The sequence below is a fragment of the Indicator indicator genome, chromosome W (assembly GCF_027791375.1).
Source record: "Indicator indicator isolate 239-I01 chromosome W, UM_Iind_1.1, whole genome shotgun sequence".
Classification (NCBI taxonomy): Eukaryota; Metazoa; Chordata; class Aves; order Piciformes; family Indicatoridae; genus Indicator; species Indicator indicator.
The window spans coordinates 189,446-209,144 of NC_072052.1; the positions used below are offsets into that span (position 1 = coordinate 189,446).

A 19,699-nucleotide genomic window follows, 5' to 3' on the forward strand; every position below is an offset into this window, starting at 1 on the left:
GAGGATGTGCTCCAGGCAGCCTGTGGAGAAGACCATGGAGACGTAGGCTGTCCCCATGCAGCCCATGGAGGTTCATGATGGAGCAGATGTCCACCCTGCAGCCCATGGAGGATCCAATGCCAGAGCAGGTGTATGCACCCTGAAGGAAGCTGCAGCCCATGGAGAGCCCATGCTGAAGCAAGCTCCTAGCAGGAACTACAGCCCATGGAAAGAAGCCCACACCGGATCAGGTTTTCTGGCAGGAACTGTGGCCCCATGGGAGGTCCACCCTGGAGCAGTCTGTTCCTGAAGAGCTACACCCCATGGACTCCTTGACAGATGACCTCAACTGACCAAATGGATATTCTATACCATATGATGTCATGCTCAGCATATAAAGCTGGGGGGAAGGAGAAGGAAGGGGGTGATGTTTAGAGTGATGTTGTTTGCCTTCCTAAGTAACCCTTATGCATGATGGAGCCCTGCTTTCCTGGAAATGGCTGAACACCTGCCTGCTGGTGAGAAGTGGTAAATTGCTTTGCTTTCCTTGCATGCATGGCTTTTCCTTTCCCTATTAAATTGTCTTTATCTCAACCCACAAGTTTTCTCACTTTTCTGATTCTCTCCCCTGTCCCACTCTGGGGGGGAGTGAGAGAGTGGCTATGTGGTTCTTAGCTGGTGGCTGGGGTTAAACTATGACAGTCTGGGAAGAAGGGAGAATTAGGGGGAAGATTTGTTCTTATTTCTCATTATCCCACTCTGTTTAATTGGTAATAAAGTAAATTAATTTCCCCATGTTGAGTCTGTTTTGCCTGTGATGGCAATTTGTGAGTGGTCTCCCTGTCCTTATTCTAACCCACAAAGTTGTTTTTTTTTTGTATTTTCTCCCTGTCTTGTTGATGGAGGGGGAATTTCAGAATGGTTTGACCTGGCAGCCAGCCGCCATGCTATATAAAAGCCCATTTCAGTGATCAGTGTTGTCATCCTGCTTGAAGACAGACAGGCCCAGAAGTAGTGAATTAATGCTTGATCTTTTGTATCTTCCTGGGGATTTTTGCATCTAGGCTCTTATGCAGTACTTTCAAACCACACAGTAACTTCCAGTGTGCTGAGAAAGTGTGGATCCAAGTACCAGAGCATCATCAAAAACTACCCCTGACTAAATCCTGTCAGAATACTATCCAATTTTAACCAGAAACTAACGCACCAGGAAGCCCCCATTTGTGGCTGGAAGCACACCACCACCTGAATAAGCACTTGAGTAACCAGCGCGACCTTCATCATCGCGTATATGGTGGCTGGGTAAGGAAACCGATTTCCTCTCGATCTCTGGCCAGCCCCTCCCCTAATAGCCGGAGTCTGTGGCATCGTTCCCCACCCAGATCTGCTCGCCTTACCCTCGCACTTGCAGCATCCGCGCTATGGTGCTTCATTAGACCTGTTCTCCCTGTAAGGACCATAGCACTAACCAAATTCCTATTTTTGTTTTAACTTTTTTTTTTTTTTTTTTTCCCCCTCGCGCTGGAACGACCTGCGAGCCACCCTGTTTTCCCTACAGACCTACGTGTGTGTTTAATACTTCACGCTTTGGTAGTGGAAAAGGCTTTCAGTTATTCTCAACTTCGACGCTGTAACTCGGGAGAGGAATAAACTTTAGCACGATCTGGCGAGATCCGCCTTTTCCTGTTTAGCAGTTGTGGCATTAATTGCTTTTTCTTTTTTTCTCTTTCTTTTTTCCCTGAAGCGGGGGTGATAAGGGACTCCTTTTTTTTCTTCCTTCCCTGTATCTCTTGCACCTCTCAGGAAGGAGCAGAAACCCTACCCCCACCTTCTTTCCCGGCTACCTCGCGCTCCATGAGCTACTGCCAACCTACTGTCTCCATGAGATGAGGTACTAAACGCACAGGTGCGGCTCATGAATATGGCCTTTTCTGTCCCTCCCTCTTTTCTCTGCTCATGCAATTACATGCCTTCGCTGGCGCTTGGGGGTGTGGTGTGAGAGTGTGGAGCTGTGTCTTTGTAGGAAGTGCTCCTCTCATAGTTGTAGGGGAATAAGGTAGTAGCACTGGGGCTTTGCTTTAAGTGCCCAGACGGCTATTGTTCCGAGCCTGTTCTCGCTAGAGAAGTCTTCTATTCGTCTCGGCTCTACTCCCTGCAGGCGGGAGCGGGGGAAGTCGTCGCCACCTCTCCACTTGGTGGTGGTGGGCGGGGGGGGAGGCTCAACATAATGGCGGCTGAGGAGAGCGGCTTGGTTACCTCTGCCGGGATGGTGGGAGCCGTTGCTGGAGCTGACTCGGAGCATTACCCCACCTTCTGTCGGGACAAGGAGCTGGGGCCTCAGGGCCTCTTCCTGGTGGGCTCTGGGGGGGACGGTTCAGGCGCCGGCGGTCCGGCTTTGTGCTCCGCGCTGGGACTCCTGGGGCTAGACTCGGGGCCTACCTCTCTGCTGTCCGGAGGCAGTAGCACCGGGACAGCAACTGGCCAGGCCCAGGGGCTGGAGGTGTCCGGAAGGGTGCTCCCCCCCCCCAAACCCAGCACTGTCGTCTTTCCCTCGCTGCCGCTACAGCCCCCTTCCTTGGTGGGGGAGCTCGGGACCATGGAAGAAGGTGACTCGTTGGATGGGCCGGAGTATGAAGAGGAGGAGGTGGCCATCCCGCTCAACGCTCCTCACACGAACCAGTGAGTAGCAACGCTTCCGTGCTCCGCCGGGCGCCCGCCACCGATGGGCGCTTCCCCCGCAGGGAGGAAGGAGCGTCGCAGCGGGGAGCGCGGCGTCGGGCTCCCACCATTTTTCAGTGGAAAGTGTGTCAAACTCCTGTGGAAATATTGTAGAAGTTTTTAAGAAGGCTATGTTTGGGGAGAAGAGGCAATTGAAAAAATAAACTGTACGTTTTCATTAAGGCTTTATACTTATCCTTCCATCAGGTTAATCGGGATTCCTACAGTGATAGTTACTTAAAGAATCTTGCACTAGAAGCAGAGCGGTCTTGTGTTTATATTTTGTGAAATAAAATGAAATAATGGTATAAAGAGTTCATGTAACTAGCAAGTACTCTAAACACAACCTTTGGATTTAGCAATGAAGTCTGCAGACGTATGTAAAAAGGTTGCAAAGCTTGTATTGGAACAGCCCTCAAACAGGTACCTTATTCTTCCCAAAATGAAATGGTGTCAAAGGTTTAAATTGCTTAGGTTGCTACCTAGAAATATGTTATTCCTGAAGTTTCCGTAAGTATAGAAAATAACAAGGTTTCAAGCTAAAAGATGGCAGATATGCTGAAGGTATAGGTCAAAGTTCACCTGAAAACCTATCTGAATTTGGGTTTGTTTTTACCTTCTCTCATAACTCTAGTTTCAGAGAGTTAACTTCTGCATTATCTTGGGTATTTCCAAGATTTTTGGAAGCCATTGCAGTTGTAAAGAGCAGGTAAACTGTAAATTTTTTTTAAATAATAATCTCTCTAACCATGATGGGCTTTCTACTAATAATTTTTTTTTCTTTTATATTCTTAACTTTTTGTGGAAGTTAATAAAGAATAAGACTTTATTTTGTGATTGATAGTATTTAACTAGTTTTAAAATTACATAAAGAGCTAGCAAAATAATCAGACAGTTTATCTAAAGACCGATGAGAGAAATAGCAGCACATAAAGGTGAAGTTACTTTTTCAATATTATGTATTAAGTCAGAGCAATACAGAATTCTGATTTGGTTTTCTCTCTGAAAGATCAGGCAACTTTTTCTGTTAGAACTGGTTATGTTTCTCAGAAAGTAGGGCTTTTAAAAATATTTTTAGAAAGAGGGGTAACGATCATGTATTTGATACTAAGTAATTGTTACTACTTTCACAAATGTAAGTGGATTTCACTGTCAGAGTATTGTCTTGTAACTCATGATAGCATGATGGTTCTGTCGTGAAAGAGGATACAAAATTTCTGACAAAAAGCATTTTCTAAGGGGAAGATTGTGAAGGCCCTGATTTTCTGTATTGGTCGATGAGGCTACTTACCTTATTAAGACAAAAGGGGTGTTGAAGTCTTTGTAGGACTAGCATAAGTGTAATTGAGTATTTGCTTTCTCAGATACTTTAATATATAAATATATAAGCAATGAGAGTTAAAAAAATTGATTCTGAAACTTATACTTCCATCTATATAATTGTTTTTTATTTGTGACTATTTTTAGACAACTCTTTTTAATTAGAAGCCTTTTTCATGCATCTATTGTAATAGAAAGTTGAGAACAGTAAAAGCCTAAGTCATTTAAATTAGCCATATGTTGATAGCAAGTTGTATCCTTTCAAGTCCTGATGTTTTATTTTTGAAGCTTCCTTTCTTTATAGTCATACCATCTGTTTTTATGGAATTGAACTCTTGATTTATTACAAGAACAAAGATCTGCCACTTTAATATTATAAGCAAACACCTAACACACTTAAGTTCCTCCTCTCTTTTCCAAGTACCTCAGGAAAATGGAAATATGTTTTAATGCAATTTCTTTTCTAGCAGTGGCAATACGTAATAGATTGTTTTAATTAAAATTATTTAAAATCTTGAAGTATGATTGATATTTATCTTTGATCCTGGCAAGGGCCTGCAGTGGCACAGTCAAGTTACAGGTTCAGGATACAGTAACAGATGCCAGACCAACAGCTTTAGAGATAAACAAGCTATTGCTAAATATAGGTACAGTAATAAATACAGATCAGTAGTGCAATTATTTGCGTTATGACAGCATGCTCAGTAATTCATGTCAAAACAGAAAGTCCAATAATTTGCCAATATTGTGCTAAACTTACTATCTATGAGTGCAAAGGCTTTTATATAACCATGGTCATCAGGCAGGGTAGCAGAAAGCAGGGCATGGCTTCTTCAGATGGGTGACAGACCAGCTGATGGGCTCAGGGAATTCAGAATTCCTTGATTGGGCTGAGCACTATATGGACATGTTAACCAACCATCACACATCCTACCTTTGTTCCAGTTCTGTCCTTGGTGTGCAGGAGACATGCAAATACCATGTAAGGTAATGCTAGCCCCATAATCGTCAGTGAGAAGGTTTTAATGATTGTTCAGTGTGTGCTTTTGAGTATAGAAGCAGCATGTTTATGCTGTAGCTTAATGGTAGATGGGAGCCACAGGATGCTAGGAAATGGAGTAGACAATTCTCTGTGTGTATTTTGGTCTTTGTGCTCTCTACCCTGTTTGTGAAGCTCACTGCCAGAGGCTGATGACAATCAGAAATGGTGTTATGAAAATATGAATTGTGTAGGCATTTCCATATGAATTTTTTTTTTTAGCAGTAATAATCTGTTCAAAATGGAAATCAGTTGAAATCAAAAACTGTTAACCTTACAAGATGAGCCACATTGTCAAAATACTGTTGTAAAAACAAAAATCCTACCTGCAGTAGATGTATTCTTAGGGTCAGTCTTGGTATCAGTTGAGATGACATTAGTGAGAAAAAACAGTTGAAGATAAGAGAGCTGGGTAAAGAAATACTAAATAAATGTGGTTTGAGTGAAAGTAAGAAGTGTTTTGTCTCAATGTAGTTGGAAGTTTTCTTTAGATGAGCCTGTCAGAGATAGCAAGTCCAGAGTTCTACAGCATTTATTCATTTCAGTAGTTAAAAAGAAAACAATGTTTTTCTGAAAATATATAGTTTTACAATAACTATTGAAGGCCACACTTCATACCAAGGAATAAATTTGCGTTGCCTTGAAAATGGAGGGTAAATACTATTGGTATGTTTGGACTCGACCACTTGTGCTCAGCACTTGGCCACTCTCACAGTTTTTTAAAAAAAAAAAAAAAGTGTTTCCTGATGTTTAGACAGAACCTTCTGTGATTTGGGTTGTGCCCATTGCATCTTGTCCTGTTACTGGGCATGACTGAAAAGTCTGGCTCTGTTGCCTTTGCATCTTCCCTTCAGATATTTATATATGTTGATGAGATCCCTCCTCTGATCCTTCTCTGGGCTAAACAGACCCAGCTTTCTCAGCCTTACCTCATAGGAGAGATGCATCAGTCCCTTTATCATCTTCATGGCCTGTTCCTGGACTCTTGCCAGTATGCCCATTTGTCTTCTGTACTGGGCAGCCCAAAACTGGACACATAACTCCAGATGTGGCCTCACCAGTGCTGAGTAGAGGGGAAGGATCATCTCCCCTGACTTGCTGGCAACATTACTCCCAACGCAGCTCAGGATACTGTTAACCGCCTTTGTGGCAAGGGTGTGTTGCTGGCTCATGGTCAACTTGGTGTCCACCAGGACCCACAGGTCCTTTTCTGCAAAGCTACTTTCCAGCTGGTAAGCCCCCAACACATGTACTAGTGTCTGGGATTGTTCTTCCCCAGGCATGCAGGATTTTACATTTCCCCATGTTGAACTGCATGAGGTTCCTGTTCAGCCCATTTCTCTAGCTTGTTGAGGTAGCATGACCCTCTGGCATATCAGCCACTCCCTCCAGTTTGGTGTCATCTGCAAACTTGCTGAAAGTATCATTAATTAAGATATTGAACAGGACTGGACCAAGTAGTGACCGCTGGGGTATGCTGGTAGTTACTGGCCTAAAACTAGACTTTATGCCACTGACCATCACCCTCTGGGCCTGGCTTTTCAGTCAGATTTTGGTCCACCTTGCTGTTTGTTCATCTTTCCCATAGATTAACAGCTTCTCTTATGAGAATCTTTGAAAGATGATGTCAGCAGTCTTCCTGAAGGCTAGGTAGGCAATATCTACTGCTTTCCTCTTGTCTACCAAGCCAGGAATTTCATCATAGAAAAGTTATCAGGTTGGTCCTTTCCCTTCGGTAAAGCCATGCTGACTACTGGTGATTTATTTATTTTCTTGCCCTTCGCATGTCTGGAAGTGGTTTCTGGGATTAGCTGATTTATCACCTTCCCCAGGGATCAAGATGAGGATGACTGGCCTGTAGTTCCCTAGGTCCCCTCTTGAAGATAGAGGCGATATTTGCTTTTTTACAGTCTTGAGGCATCTCTCCCAATCAGCACAATCATTCAAATAGAGAGAATGGTCTTGCAATGGCATCAGCTAGCTCCCTTGGCACTTGTGGGCACATCCCATCAAGGCCTGTGATCTTATGTATGTCCAGTTTGCTTAAGTGTTCCCTGGTCTGATCTTCTGCCAAGAATACATCTTCCTTGCTCAAGCCTTTCCCTTTGGGATCTGGAATTTCTGAAGACTGGTCTTGTCAGTAAAGACTGAGATGAAGGCAGCATTCAGTACATCAGCCTTTTTCCATATCCTGTGTCATCGGGCCCCCTGCCCTATTAAGCAGTGGGCTCACGTTTTTTCTAGTCTTCCTTTTGCCACTTGTGTACTTAAAGAAGCTCTTCTTGTTGCCTTTGGTTGAGGTGATCTTTGAATATTAATAATTTTTCTTGGTCTTCTCTTCCCTCCAGGGCCTAATCTTGTGGAACTCTTCCAAGCAGATCCCTGAGGAGGCCAAGACTGCTTTTCTCAAGTCCAGTGTTGTGATCTTGCTTTTTGCAGCCCTCTCCCCCCCCCCCCCCCCCCCCCCCAAACTCCACCATCTCATGGTCACTGCAGCTAAGGATGTCTGTGGCCTTCAAACACCAATAAGACTTTCTTTCTTTGTGGGTATGAGGTCCAGCAGAGCACCTCTCCCTGTTGGTTCTTCTATCATGTATGTAGGAAGCTGTCATTGATGGTCTCCAGGAACCTCTTGGATTGCTTATGTCCTGCTGTGTTGTTCCTCCAGCAGGTGGTTAAACTCCTCCAGTGGGTGTGAAGCTAATTGTAGCTGTGATGTAACTTAATTTTAGTGTATGAGGTTTCTCTTGTGTTTCACAATTAATGTGGTTAGCAGGTAACCTTTTTTTATTCAGTTAATGAGTGTCTCTTACTAATGCCTGTTCTCAAATTGTAGAGGGAAGATAGACACTTTAAGTTGCTGGGTATCTACCTGATTTTTCTAGATCTTATAATTTGTGTACTTGCAGGATAAAATTGTTTATAAATCTAGTTTTATTCCTGTCTGAATAGATGATGTCAGAAATGCTATTTTAAAAGAATGGTTAGAAGCAGCAGAACAAACTTTAACCATATGATGGAAGTGATGCAGTAAATAAACCAACCATAAGTATGTATATAAATGGGAGCTCCAGATTTAGAAAAACAAAAGTGGAGCAACATTTGGTGCTGGAAAAGAGGAATTTGCTGGGGTTTTGTTATGTTTGGATTTTTTTTGTTGTTGTCTGTTGTTTTGGGTATTTTTATCAGTACTTCTAAGTACTGACAAAAGGAATACTCAAGATCAGAGCATTCCAACAAGTAGGAAATGGAGAAAGGGAGCCAGGAGCCCTGCATTGTTAAGTAGGGAACTGCTGAGCAAACTCGGGTGGAAGAAGAGAGTCTACAGATCATGGAAGGAGGGGCTGGCCACTTGGGAGGAGTATAAGACTGTTATCAGAGGATGTAGGGAGGTGTTGTGGGTTTGCACCTCAACAAACTGGAAATTTACCCCCTAGAGTAAATTTACTACACTTTACTCAGAATTTTGGAAGTAAAATGAAATTATACTTACAAATTCAGGCTAAATATAAAAGTATAAAATGCAATAAATATGTACAAGGTATATTTACATATATTTACAGCTCAACAGCACAAGACCACCCCCCCTGGCCACAAAGGACCCAGAGAGGGCTGTATTAAAGTCAGCCTGCTGTCTTTCCCAACTCCCTTCAACCCCTTTGTACCTCACCAGCCAAAACAAGAAAAGAACCAGTCAGCATGCAAGGTCAGAAGGGAGATAGAGAGCAGCCGGAAGCAAAGCAGAAGGCAGCCCCAAAGAAGAAGGAAAACAAGTTTGTGCTGCAAATATAAGATATTCAACAGTCCAAGGGTATAAGACAAACTTATCTTGTATTCTTCTGTGTCTAGCATCTAAAGGCTGTCCATCTCAAGACTTTGAAACCTCTGTAATAATAAAAAAAAAAAAAAATCAGGCATAGCCTTAAAACTGTGATAGGATGCAATTAGGAAGGCTAAGGCCTCCTTTGAAATTCAACATTGCAAGGGAGGTCAAGGACAACTGAAAGGGCTTCTTCAAATACATTGCAGGAAAAATTAACACTAGAGGCAAGGTAGGCCCAGTGCTGAATGAGGTGGGTGCCTTGGTGACAGAGGACACAAAGAAGGGGGAGTTACTAAATGCCTTCTTTGTCTCCATCTACACAGCTGGAGACTGTCCTCAGAATCTCCAGACCACTGAGGCCCCAGAGGAAGACATGACAAAGGAGGAGTTTTCCTTGGTTGATGAGGACTGGGTTAGGGAACAGTTAAGTCATCTGGACATCCATAAATCCATGGGTCCTGATGGCATGTACCTGCAGGTGCTGAGGGAGCTGGTGGAGGTCCTTGCCAGACCACTCTCCACCATCTTTGGTAAGTCATGTTGGACAGGAGAGATGCCTGGGGACTGGAGGAAGGCAAATGTCACTCCAATCTTCAAAAAGGGTAAGAAGGAGGACTATAGACTGGTTAGCCTCACCTCCATCCTTGTAAAGGTAATAAAGCAACTTATCCTTGGTGCTACCCTTAGGCATATCAAGGACAAGAGGGTCATTAGGAACAGTCAGTATGGTTTTACCAAAGGGAAGTCAGGTTTGACCAACCTGGTAGCCTTTTATGAGGACATAACCAGGTGGATAGATGGTGGTAGAGCAGTAGATGTGGTTTATCTGGATTTCAGTAAAGCATTTGACACTGTCTCCCACAGCATCCTTGCAGCTAAACTGAGGAAGCATGGTCTGGATGATCTGGTAGTGAGGTGGCTTGTGAACTGGTTGAAGGAAAGAAGTCAGAGAGTTGTGGTCAATGGGATGGAGTCTAGTTGGAGGCCTGTATCTAGTGGGGTCCCTCAGGGGTCAGTGGCTGACACACCGGAAGGTTGTGCTGCCATTCAGCAAGAGTTAGACTGGAGAGTTGGGCAGGGAGAAATTTAATAAAATTTAACAAGGGTAAGTGTAGAGTCTTGCATCTGGGAAAGAACAACCCCATGTGTCAGTATAGGTTGGGGACTGACTTGTTGGAGAGCAGTGAAAGGGAAAAGGACCTGGGGGTCCTGGTGGACAACAGGATGACCATGAGCCAGCAATGTGCCCTTGTGGCCAAGAAGGTCAATGCCATTTTGGGATATATTAGAAGGGGTATGCTTAGTAGGTTGAGAGAGGTTCTCTTCCCCCTCTACTCTGCCCTGGTGAGGCTGCATCAGGAATATTGTGTCCAGTTCTGGGCCTCTCAGTTCAAGAATGACAGGGAACTGTTTGAAAGAGTCCAGTGCAGAGCCACAAAAATGATTAAGGGAATGAAACATCTTCCTTATGAGAAGAGACTGAGGGAGCTTGGTCTCTAGTTTGGAGAAGAGACTAAGGGGTGACCTCATTAATGTTTATTGTTTTCAATTAAAAATAACCACATTTATAAATATGTAAAGAGTGAGTGTCAAGGGGATGGAGTCAGGATCTTCTCGATGATGCCCAATGACAGGACAGGGGGCAATGGGTGGAAGGTGAGGCATAGGAAGTTCCATGTAAACATGAGGAAAATTTTTTTTACCGTAAGGGTGATAGAACACTGTAACAGGCTGCCTGGGGGGTTGTGGAGTCTCCCTCTCTGGAGGTGTTCAGGACTCGTCTGGATGTGTTTCTGTGTGGTCTGGTATAGGTGATCCTGCTCTGGTAGGGTGGTTGGACTAGATGATCTTTTGAGGTCCCTTTCAGCTCCTAACGTTCTGTAATTATGTGATAATTAACATCAGTGAAGGTTATTTAAACTGTGAGTAGAGACTGTTAACATGTACTTTTGTCTAATTTTTATTTTGTTGTGTATTCTCTCCAAGAACTTCAACACAGGACTTGCGCTTCTCAATATGGTAGGCCAGTAGGTGAAGTGTGTATGGTCATTTTCTTCACTACTTTTTCTTTTTTAGGCTGGGGAGGAACACTAATTTTGCTGTTATTTGGTATAAATATCTTAAGCATAGGACTGCATCTGTTGTTTTAGCCATAAATTCTTAGGATTCCTACTGTAGTTTTCCTTTTTCCTCCCATATCTTCCTTTATAAAAAATACCCAACCCAACCCCCAAAACCACCCCAAAAGTCAAAACACAAAAAAAGCAACCACCACCACCCCCCCCCCTTCCAAACCCCAAACAGCTTTATTTATCTCATTGGTGGACACAGTAAGAGAATGGAGAAGGCATGTTATTTCCTCATTGTGTTTGTCTTGCATGGAAGCATCCCAATGAAACAAGAGTTCTGTGCTTTTCTGTGTTCCTCTAGATTATGGTTGGCACCAATAAAATTTTACTGTTTCTTGACAAGTTCCCTCCACTTTCAGGCAGTCTCAATTATTTATCGTATTTAGTGTAAAACATTTGCTTTATCATTCTGGAATAGAGCAAAAGTTAATTTTATTTTCTTGCATGAGCCTATCTTTATATTTTGTATATTTATAAATATACTGTTTAGAGTTGAGAACCATTGTTAGGGGACTTGCTTACTTGATACTTGAAATAGTCTGAGATTGTCAGTGGAAATAGCTACTAGCAAAGGCTTTGAAGACAAGTACAAAAAACCTGAGGTGGATGACCAGTATTTTAATATTTTCTATATAGATAACTTTCCTCCTAATTATGTAGAAGTTCAAGAATTAATCTTGAATTTAAAAAAAATTCTTTCTAAGGTAGCTAGCAGTGTTGCTTAACCTTAAAAACTTATGCATTATGAAATGATTAAATATTTATCTTTCTATTAAAAAATCATGTATAGAAACTATTTTTGCTAAATAAACTTGTAAACTGCAGTAACATTTGAGGAAACTTGTAGCCAGCTTGCTAGGGCACTCGGTGTACCCAGTGTTCTGATAAGTTAGTTGGTCAAATTCTTGCAGTGATAGTTCTAAAAAAGTAATTTTCATCTTAATAATCAATTTTATATTTTCAACAACTATTTGGGACCAATTTCATGTCGAAACAATTATTTTTTTCAAAAAGATGGGTTGCTTCATTTTGTGAATGCCAATATTGTAATGCTCATCCATCCTTGTGTGTTTTGAGTTTATATAAGTATAAACTTTCTTCTGGTCTGAATTTGTATTTTAATGTTTAAGTATTTTAGCTATATGTAATTGTATGTAGAGAACTATATGGAAACATTTAAAATCTTTGCCATTAAGGAGTCCTGGCACTGGCTCATCAGGGGTGAGTATATCATAGAATTGTTTTAGTCAGAAAAGACCTCTAAGATCATCAAGTCCAACCGTTACCATAATACCACCCTGGCCATTAAACCATGTCCCAAAGTGCCATGTGTACATGTGTGGCATAGGGCACAGACCCTGATAGGCGTCTCTGGGTGGAGAGAGAGAGAAACTTGACACAGTGGATAGCTTAGAGGGCAGGATCCTTTACTCCTCTCTTTATTGTAAGAATACAAGGCTTTTTATACCCTTAGTGCAACCATAGGCTTGCAGGCAAAGTTGCTTCAGTACTTTTCCACTACCCATAACAAAATTTATCTTAGTAATACAGAGGGTGAATTTTCACACAAAGTAAAAACAGAGTGAAAAACACCTGTATTAGTTTTGGTTAAATTAATGAGGTGGGAATTATAAAATATAGTTATTTTTATTTTCCCAAAAACCCCACCCCAAAACTATGTACAAACCTGATAGAATTATTTACAGGTTCTATTCGGTCGTGTATTCTTCCAGAATGCTTAATGGCAATTTTGACACAATTTAGAGTTCAGAGACTGGAAAAAGCTATGACACAATAGCTTCACCCACTTATAAACCAAAGGCCAACCACTAACCCTTAGGAAAATATGAGCAGGCCAGGGTTTACTCATGGGGATTAGAGTGGGAATTTGGAGATAGTCCCTTGCTCACTCTCTCTGCTGACAGGCTCCAGAAACTGTCGGTTTGTAATCCAGTTCGAGGCTCCGGCTTTATCCCAGGGCTCTGGACCATACACTTGAAGCAAGGCAGGACACTTGAGGTGACAAGGCTTGAAGTGAGGCGAGGCTTCAGCACATGTGAGCAAGGCTTGAGCGAGGGGATCTGAGCAAGAGCCCCTAGGCTACTTAGCCGCTTGTGTATATATGCAAAATGCCAGAGGTCACTTGGTCCAATGGGGCACTAAAGCTAACATGTAGCCACCCAATGGAAAAGTGCTCTGCCAGGTTATGACCATAAAAGGCAGAGGCCAGAACCTTGTATCTGGGGAAGCTTACGTGCTCTGACCCCAGATGGGCATCTTGTTTACCAGATAGGCAAGGTCCTGTCCCCTTTGTTCCTTTTCCTGCATTGCCCTGTTGTTGTAGCAGGAAGGAGGGGAGAGAAAGGACCTGTCTAGACATCTTGAGGCCTGTCTGGATTTGTACTGGGCCATGTGTCATGGCCTACCACCACAGCACCCCAAGTGAAAAACATGCAGCTGTGTTCTTCTCTGGTGTCTGTATAGTTTTTTTACTGTTCCTAAGGCCTGGGTCTAACCGATGTCTGTGAATCCCTATCCGTGAGAAGAGCTTCAAGCTCACAGGCTGTTAACACTTTCTCTTCACACCTGACACACATGTTTCTTGAACACCTTCAGGGACAGTGACTCCACCCACCTCCTTGGGCAACCTATTCCAATGCCTGACCACCCTTTCAGTAAAGAGATTTTTTCCTAATACCTGATCTAAACCTCCCCTGGCACAATTTCAGGCCATTTCTTCTTGTCCTGTCACTAGGGAGAACAGACCAACCCCCACCTCACTAACCTCCTTTCAGGTAGTTGTAGAGAGCAATGAGGTCTCCCTTCAACCTCCTCCAGACTCAACAATCCCAGTTCCCTCAGCTGCTACTCATAGCACACTGCTGGCTCATGTTCAGCTGGCTGTCAACCAGCAGCCCTAGGTTTGTTTCTGCTGGGAAACTTTGCAGTCACTCTGCCCCAAGCCTGTAGTGTTGCATGGGGTTATTGTGACCCATATGCAGGACCTGGCACTTGGCTTTGTTCAATGTCATATGATTGACCTCGGCCCATGGATCCATCTTGTCCAGATCCCTTTGCAGAGCCTTCCTATCCTCAAGCAGCTCAACACTCCCACCCAATTTAGTGTCATCTACAAACTTAATGAGGGTGTGCTTAATCCCCTCATTGAGATCATTGATAAAGATATTAAAGAGAACTGGCCCAAATACCAAGTGCTGGGGAACACTACTTGTGACCAGCCAATAACTGGATTTAGCTTCATCTGCCACCACTCTTTGGGCTTGGCCATCCAGCCAGTTTTTAACCCGGCAATGTGTCTACCCCTCCAAGCCATGAGCAGCCAGTTTCTCCAGAAGGATGCTGTGGGAAACTGTGTCAAAGGCCTTCCTGATGTCCAGATAAACAACATACACAGCCTTTTCTTTGTTTGCTAAGTGGGTCACCTTGTAGAGGATCGAGTTTGCCAAGCAGGACCTGCCCTTCATGAACCCATGCTGACTGGGCCTGATCACCTTGCTGCCCTGCATATGCTGCATAATGGTCCTCAAGATGATCTCCTCCATGACCTTCCCTGGCACTGAGGTTGGACTGACCTTTCTGCCCTTCTCGTAGATGGGTGTCACGTTTGCCAATCTCGAGTCAGCTAGGACCTCCCTGCTTAGCCAGGACTGCTGGTAAATGGTGGAAAGTGGGTTGGTGAGTACTTCTGCTAGCTTGCTCAGTACCCTTGGGTGGATGCCATAGACTTGTGTGTCTAAGTGGTGCAGCAGGTCACTAACCATCTCCTCCTGGATTATGGGGGCTTCATTCTGCTCCCTGTCCCTATCTTCCAGCTCAGGGGGCTGGTTATCTAGCAAACAAATGGTCTTACTACTAGACTGAAGCAAAGAAGGTGTTGAGTACCTCAGCCTTTTCATCATCCTTGACCACTATGTTCCCCCCTGCATTCAACAAAGGACAGAGATTCTTCTTATTCCTCCTTTTGTTGCTAATAGATTTGTAGAAGCATTTCCTGTTCTCTTTAACATATGAAGGCAAATTAGTTTCCACTTTGGCTTAGGTCCTTCTAATTTTCTCCCTGCATAATCTCATGACAATCTCATAGTCCTTCTGAGTGTCCTGCCCCTTCTTCCAATGACTATATACTCTCCTTTTCTCCCTAAGCTGCAGCCAAATGTCTCTGTTCAGACAGTCTATCATTTTGTGATTGCTGTGCCCAAGATGGCCCCCAACTGTTACATCACTCACAAGTCCTTCTCTGTTCACAAACAGCAGGTCCAGCAGGGCACCTTCCATAGTTGTCTCCCATCACCAGCTGTGTCAGGAAGTTATCTGCCACATGCTCTAGGAACCTTCAAGACTGTTCCCTTTCTGATGTGTTGTATTTCCAGCAGACATCAGGGAAGTTGAAATCCCCCACAAGAACAAGGGACAGTGATCATGAGACTTCTGCTAGATGCCTAAAGAATATTTTATCTGTCTCTTCATTCTGCTTGAGTGATCTATAACAGACTCCCACAAGGATATCTGCTTTGTTGGCCTTCCCCCTGATTCTTACCTATAAACACTCAGCTCTATTGTCACCATCATTAACCTGAAAACAATCAAAACACTCCCTGACTCCACTGCCTCTCCTTCCTTGCCTATCCCTTCTGAAGAGTTTGTAGCTATCAATTTTGGTGCTCCTGTGGTGTGAGACATTGCACCACATTTCTGTGATGGCCACTATATCTTAATTTTCCTGATAGACAATGGCTTCCAGCTTCTCCTCTGTTTTTTACATGCCGCATGTATTAGTGTAGATGCACTTCAGTTGGTCTCAAGGGTTTGCCACCTTTTTGTAGGGAGAAGTCCCGATTCCTGCCTGGCTGTTCTCAGGTGCTCTTGTGGTCACTAATTCATCAGTGACCCTTGCTGCTTTGCTGGCACATAGGTCTCTGTTCCCTACTTCCACAAATACAGCAGATCAACAGACCTTGCTAAAACACCATCCTTCAAATATTGGTATGCTGCTCTCGGGGATTATTTTTAGCAAGCCCTGGTTTGTGCCTTTCCCCCTTCAAATCTGAAGCTCTTTCTATGAGCTGTGCTAGGTCCTGTGCTAAGTCCTGTGCTAGGATCCTTTTCCCCCTCTGAGACAAGTGTATTCTGTCTGTTGCCAGCAAACCTGGTGTCCTGTGAATCAACCTATGGTTAAAGAACCCAAAGCCCTGCTGGAGACACCAGGCTTGGAGGCAGGCATTGATCTGCTGGCTCTTCCTGTTTATTCTTTCATCACTTCCTGCAACTGAGGGGATAGAGGCAAAAACTATTTGTGCTCCTGATCCCTTAACCAGTCATCCTAAGGCCTTGAAGTTTCTCCTCATTGCCCTTGGGCTTCTTGTCATTGCTTCATTACTGCCTGCCTGAAAGATCAGCAGTGGATAGTAGTCTGAGGGCTGCACTAGGGAAGGAAACTTTCTCCTCACATCACTAACTTTATCTTTCGTTAATACGTACTTAGTGGTATTTGGAAAAGGGCTGGGGGAGCTTATGTTATTTATTCTGGAAAAAGGGGCTCAAGGGAGACTTTATCACTCTCTACAGCTACCTGAAAGGATGTTGTAGTGACGTGGGGGTCAGTTTCTCTTCCAAAATAGGAAATTATGGCCTCAAGTTGTGCTAGGTTTAGGTTGGACAGTAGGAAAAATTTCTTCACTGAAATGGTTGTTAAGCACTGGAACAGGCTGCCCAGGGAAGTGGTTGAGTCACCATCCCTCGAGGAATTTAAAAATGTAAATGTGGTGATTAGTGACATGATTTAGTGGTGGTCTTGGCTGTGTGAAGTTAATGGCTGGACTCTATTATCTTAAACATCTCTTCCAACCTAAACAATTCTATGATTCTAAGAGGAATCATAAATTAGTTTCTTTTCCATGTCTTTATCCATTAGTAGAATAAATAACATGGGAGGCTTTGTGAGATCAAGCTGGAATATTTGCTTAGTCCAGAACAATAAGGAATGGCTTCAACTGTCTTTTTCAAACTACAGCCAGATTTCTACATCCTTTCTTTTTACAAATATTTATGTACTTCCTGAACATCTTTGGAGAGAGGCTATTTTTTGTTATTCTTTCTACTCCTTGACAATCTAAGGGATGCTACAGAAATGCCTTTCTTTCTTATAGCAGAATGTGACACATTATCTCTGTAAGTAATTCTTGTATTCTATATTCAAGTCTAGAAATGTTTTATTTATACCCATACATATGTGCACACAATTAATAGAATCACGAGGCTGCAAGTAATTTGGAACAAACATTATGGATAATATAATTATATTATAATTAATTATTGTGGATAATAATAATATAGCTCTCTTAGTTCTACATGCAGTTCTTTTACATCACACTATTGGATTCAGTGTGTATATGGATTGTACTCTATAGGCAATTTTCACCTGTATCTATTGCAAGTGTGAAACATTGGACATCTATTGATTTAGACATCGTTTCTATCTTGGATTTTAGTGTATAAAGCTCTATATTTCAGAGTTTTCTCATTAGAGCAGCAGTTCTTCACTGATGAGACATATCTCATTAGTGAGGCATTCTATCATCAAAGACTACATGAGAGTGTAGCACAAAAAAATCTGCCTGTGCTTGGTTAGTTTAGACTCTAATCCAGAGCTTTGCTGCTGATTAGGAGATGAAAATAAAGATTGGTATGAAGTAAGGCTCAACACTAGTAGAGGCAGGGACTCTGAAAATGATCAGGGGGTTGGAACACCTCTGCTCCGAGGACAGGCTGAGGGAGCTGGCATTGTTCAGCCTGGAGACGAGAAGGCTCCAGGGAGACCTAATAACAACCTTCCAGTACCTGAAGGGGGCCTACATGAAAGATGGAGAGAGACTGTTTACAAAGGTCTGTACTGATAGGACAAGGGGCAATGGCTTCAAACTAGAGAAGAGTAGATTTAGACTGTATGTTAGGAACAAGCTCTTCACCATGAGGGTAGTGGAACACTGGAACAGGTTGCCCAGGGAGGTGGTTGGGGCCCCATCCCTGGAGATATTCAAGGTGAGGCTTGACAGGACTCTGGGCAACCTGATCTAGTTGAAGATGTCCCTGCTTACTGCAGAGCACTTTAGACTAGATGACCTTTGGAGATCCCTTCCAACCCAGACCATTCTGTGATTCTATGATTCTATTTAAGTGTTGTTTCCAATGAGCAAAGCTGAGTGGGTCGAATAGTAAAAGGATGAGGAGAAAGTCAAAGAAGACTGGAGGTAGGAGAGGGTGAAGTGCAAGGAGAAAGTTAAGGAACAATTGGTACTTTTAATGAAATGAATGACAGACAAGACAAATAATGCTTTAGGAATTCTTAACTGCTGACTAAAATCTGGTGATTTGCACAACAGTATTAATATTGTTTTCATAGGAGCATTACTCCTAGTTTAAATAGAAAAAGGCAGATCTTTGACCTGAGGGCACAAGAATGAAGCATGAAAAAATGAGATACTTGTTGCCAAGAACTTTAATGAGTTCTAGAATTCTTTTCCTAAGCTGGCCTTTCAGTAAGAAAATGTGAGCTAAATTTTGCCCATTTATCAGTGGCTTTAAAAAAAAAATACTGATTTTTCAAAAGGCAATCAATGTGCTTTTTAGTACATATATTTATATATCAGATAGAATTGGAAGTCTTTTGAGTTGCAAAGCTTGATCTTATGTTGTTGTCACATCTCTGTCTATTTTAAAGCTTATTACATTGTCCTTACAGTGTTTGAAACTTTTAGAACCTTGCTTTATTAAAGTTATTAATGTATTGCCTTTTGAATGTATACTTCTTTCACCTTCTGTCATTGTTTACTCTTTTTATTAAGATTTATTGAGGGTTTTAGTTCATGTCTTTGTGTAAGTCCATAGTTTGTATATATTCTGAAAGTATGTTAATAACTAGTATAGGCGATATGTACAACTCCTGCAGTTAATGGCTTGGCACAGCTGGTATATTGAGGAATGAGAGTGACTTTCTGTTGTAGCTGCCTAGTTCCTAATCTTGAAGTGCAGCAGTGTTCTGTTTTGCTACATATGTTTTCAAGCGAGTTTTAGGTAACTGAGAAAAGCAGACTTATTTTTTATTAGGCTTATATTTGCTTTGTACCTCCACTTAGAAAAATATATAGGGATCAAAAAATGATTAAAATCCCCACTTTCCTAGAAGAACGTGAAACAATTTCATGTATGCTGGATAAATGGTTTTTTGGTCCCCTCCCTTTTTTGTGTGTGTAAGATAAGGAAATGAAAGGTTTACAGAGCTTTTTCTGTCAGGAAGTTTTGTAAAGTGGAGAACTGCAAAGATTGAGTAAAAAATTGGTAACTAACAAGAAAAAGCAAGGCACTGAATTTAATAAAGTGAGTACAACTTACCATAATGTAATCTTTATGAATTATTCACATAAAGGAAATAATGCAATATCTGCATAAATCTGACAAAGATGGGACAAGGTATTAAAAGGCATAAAAAGTGATGATGCTAAGAATGCAGTTAACATTTTAGGCTGAGAGATACTGGAAAGGCTAATATGAAGCTTGAGCAATGAAATATGAGCGTAAGCTCTTCAACTATTTATTTTCAAGATTTGAAAGCAGAATAAAAAAAATGAGAATGCAGGATATCTTGGTGGTTTTGTTCTTGTCTTCATGAAACTG

The 19,699-nt window shown here is 42.4% G+C and overlaps 1 protein-coding gene across 1 annotated transcript in view; it reads left to right on the forward strand.

Moving 5' to 3' along the window:
• Window positions 1–1,270: 1,270 nt before the first annotated feature.
• LOC128979116 (ras GTPase-activating protein 1-like) overlaps window positions 1,271–19,699 on the forward strand; it is a 203,148-nt gene continuing 184,719 nt past the window's right edge. Inside the window, exons 1-2 of the mRNA XM_054397213.1 lie at window positions 1,271–1,281; window positions 2,101–2,658. Of these exons, the coding sequence (XP_054253188.1) occupies window positions 1,271–1,281; window positions 2,101–2,658 (569 nt within the window). The remainder of the gene's footprint in view (window positions 1,282–2,100; window positions 2,659–19,699) is intronic.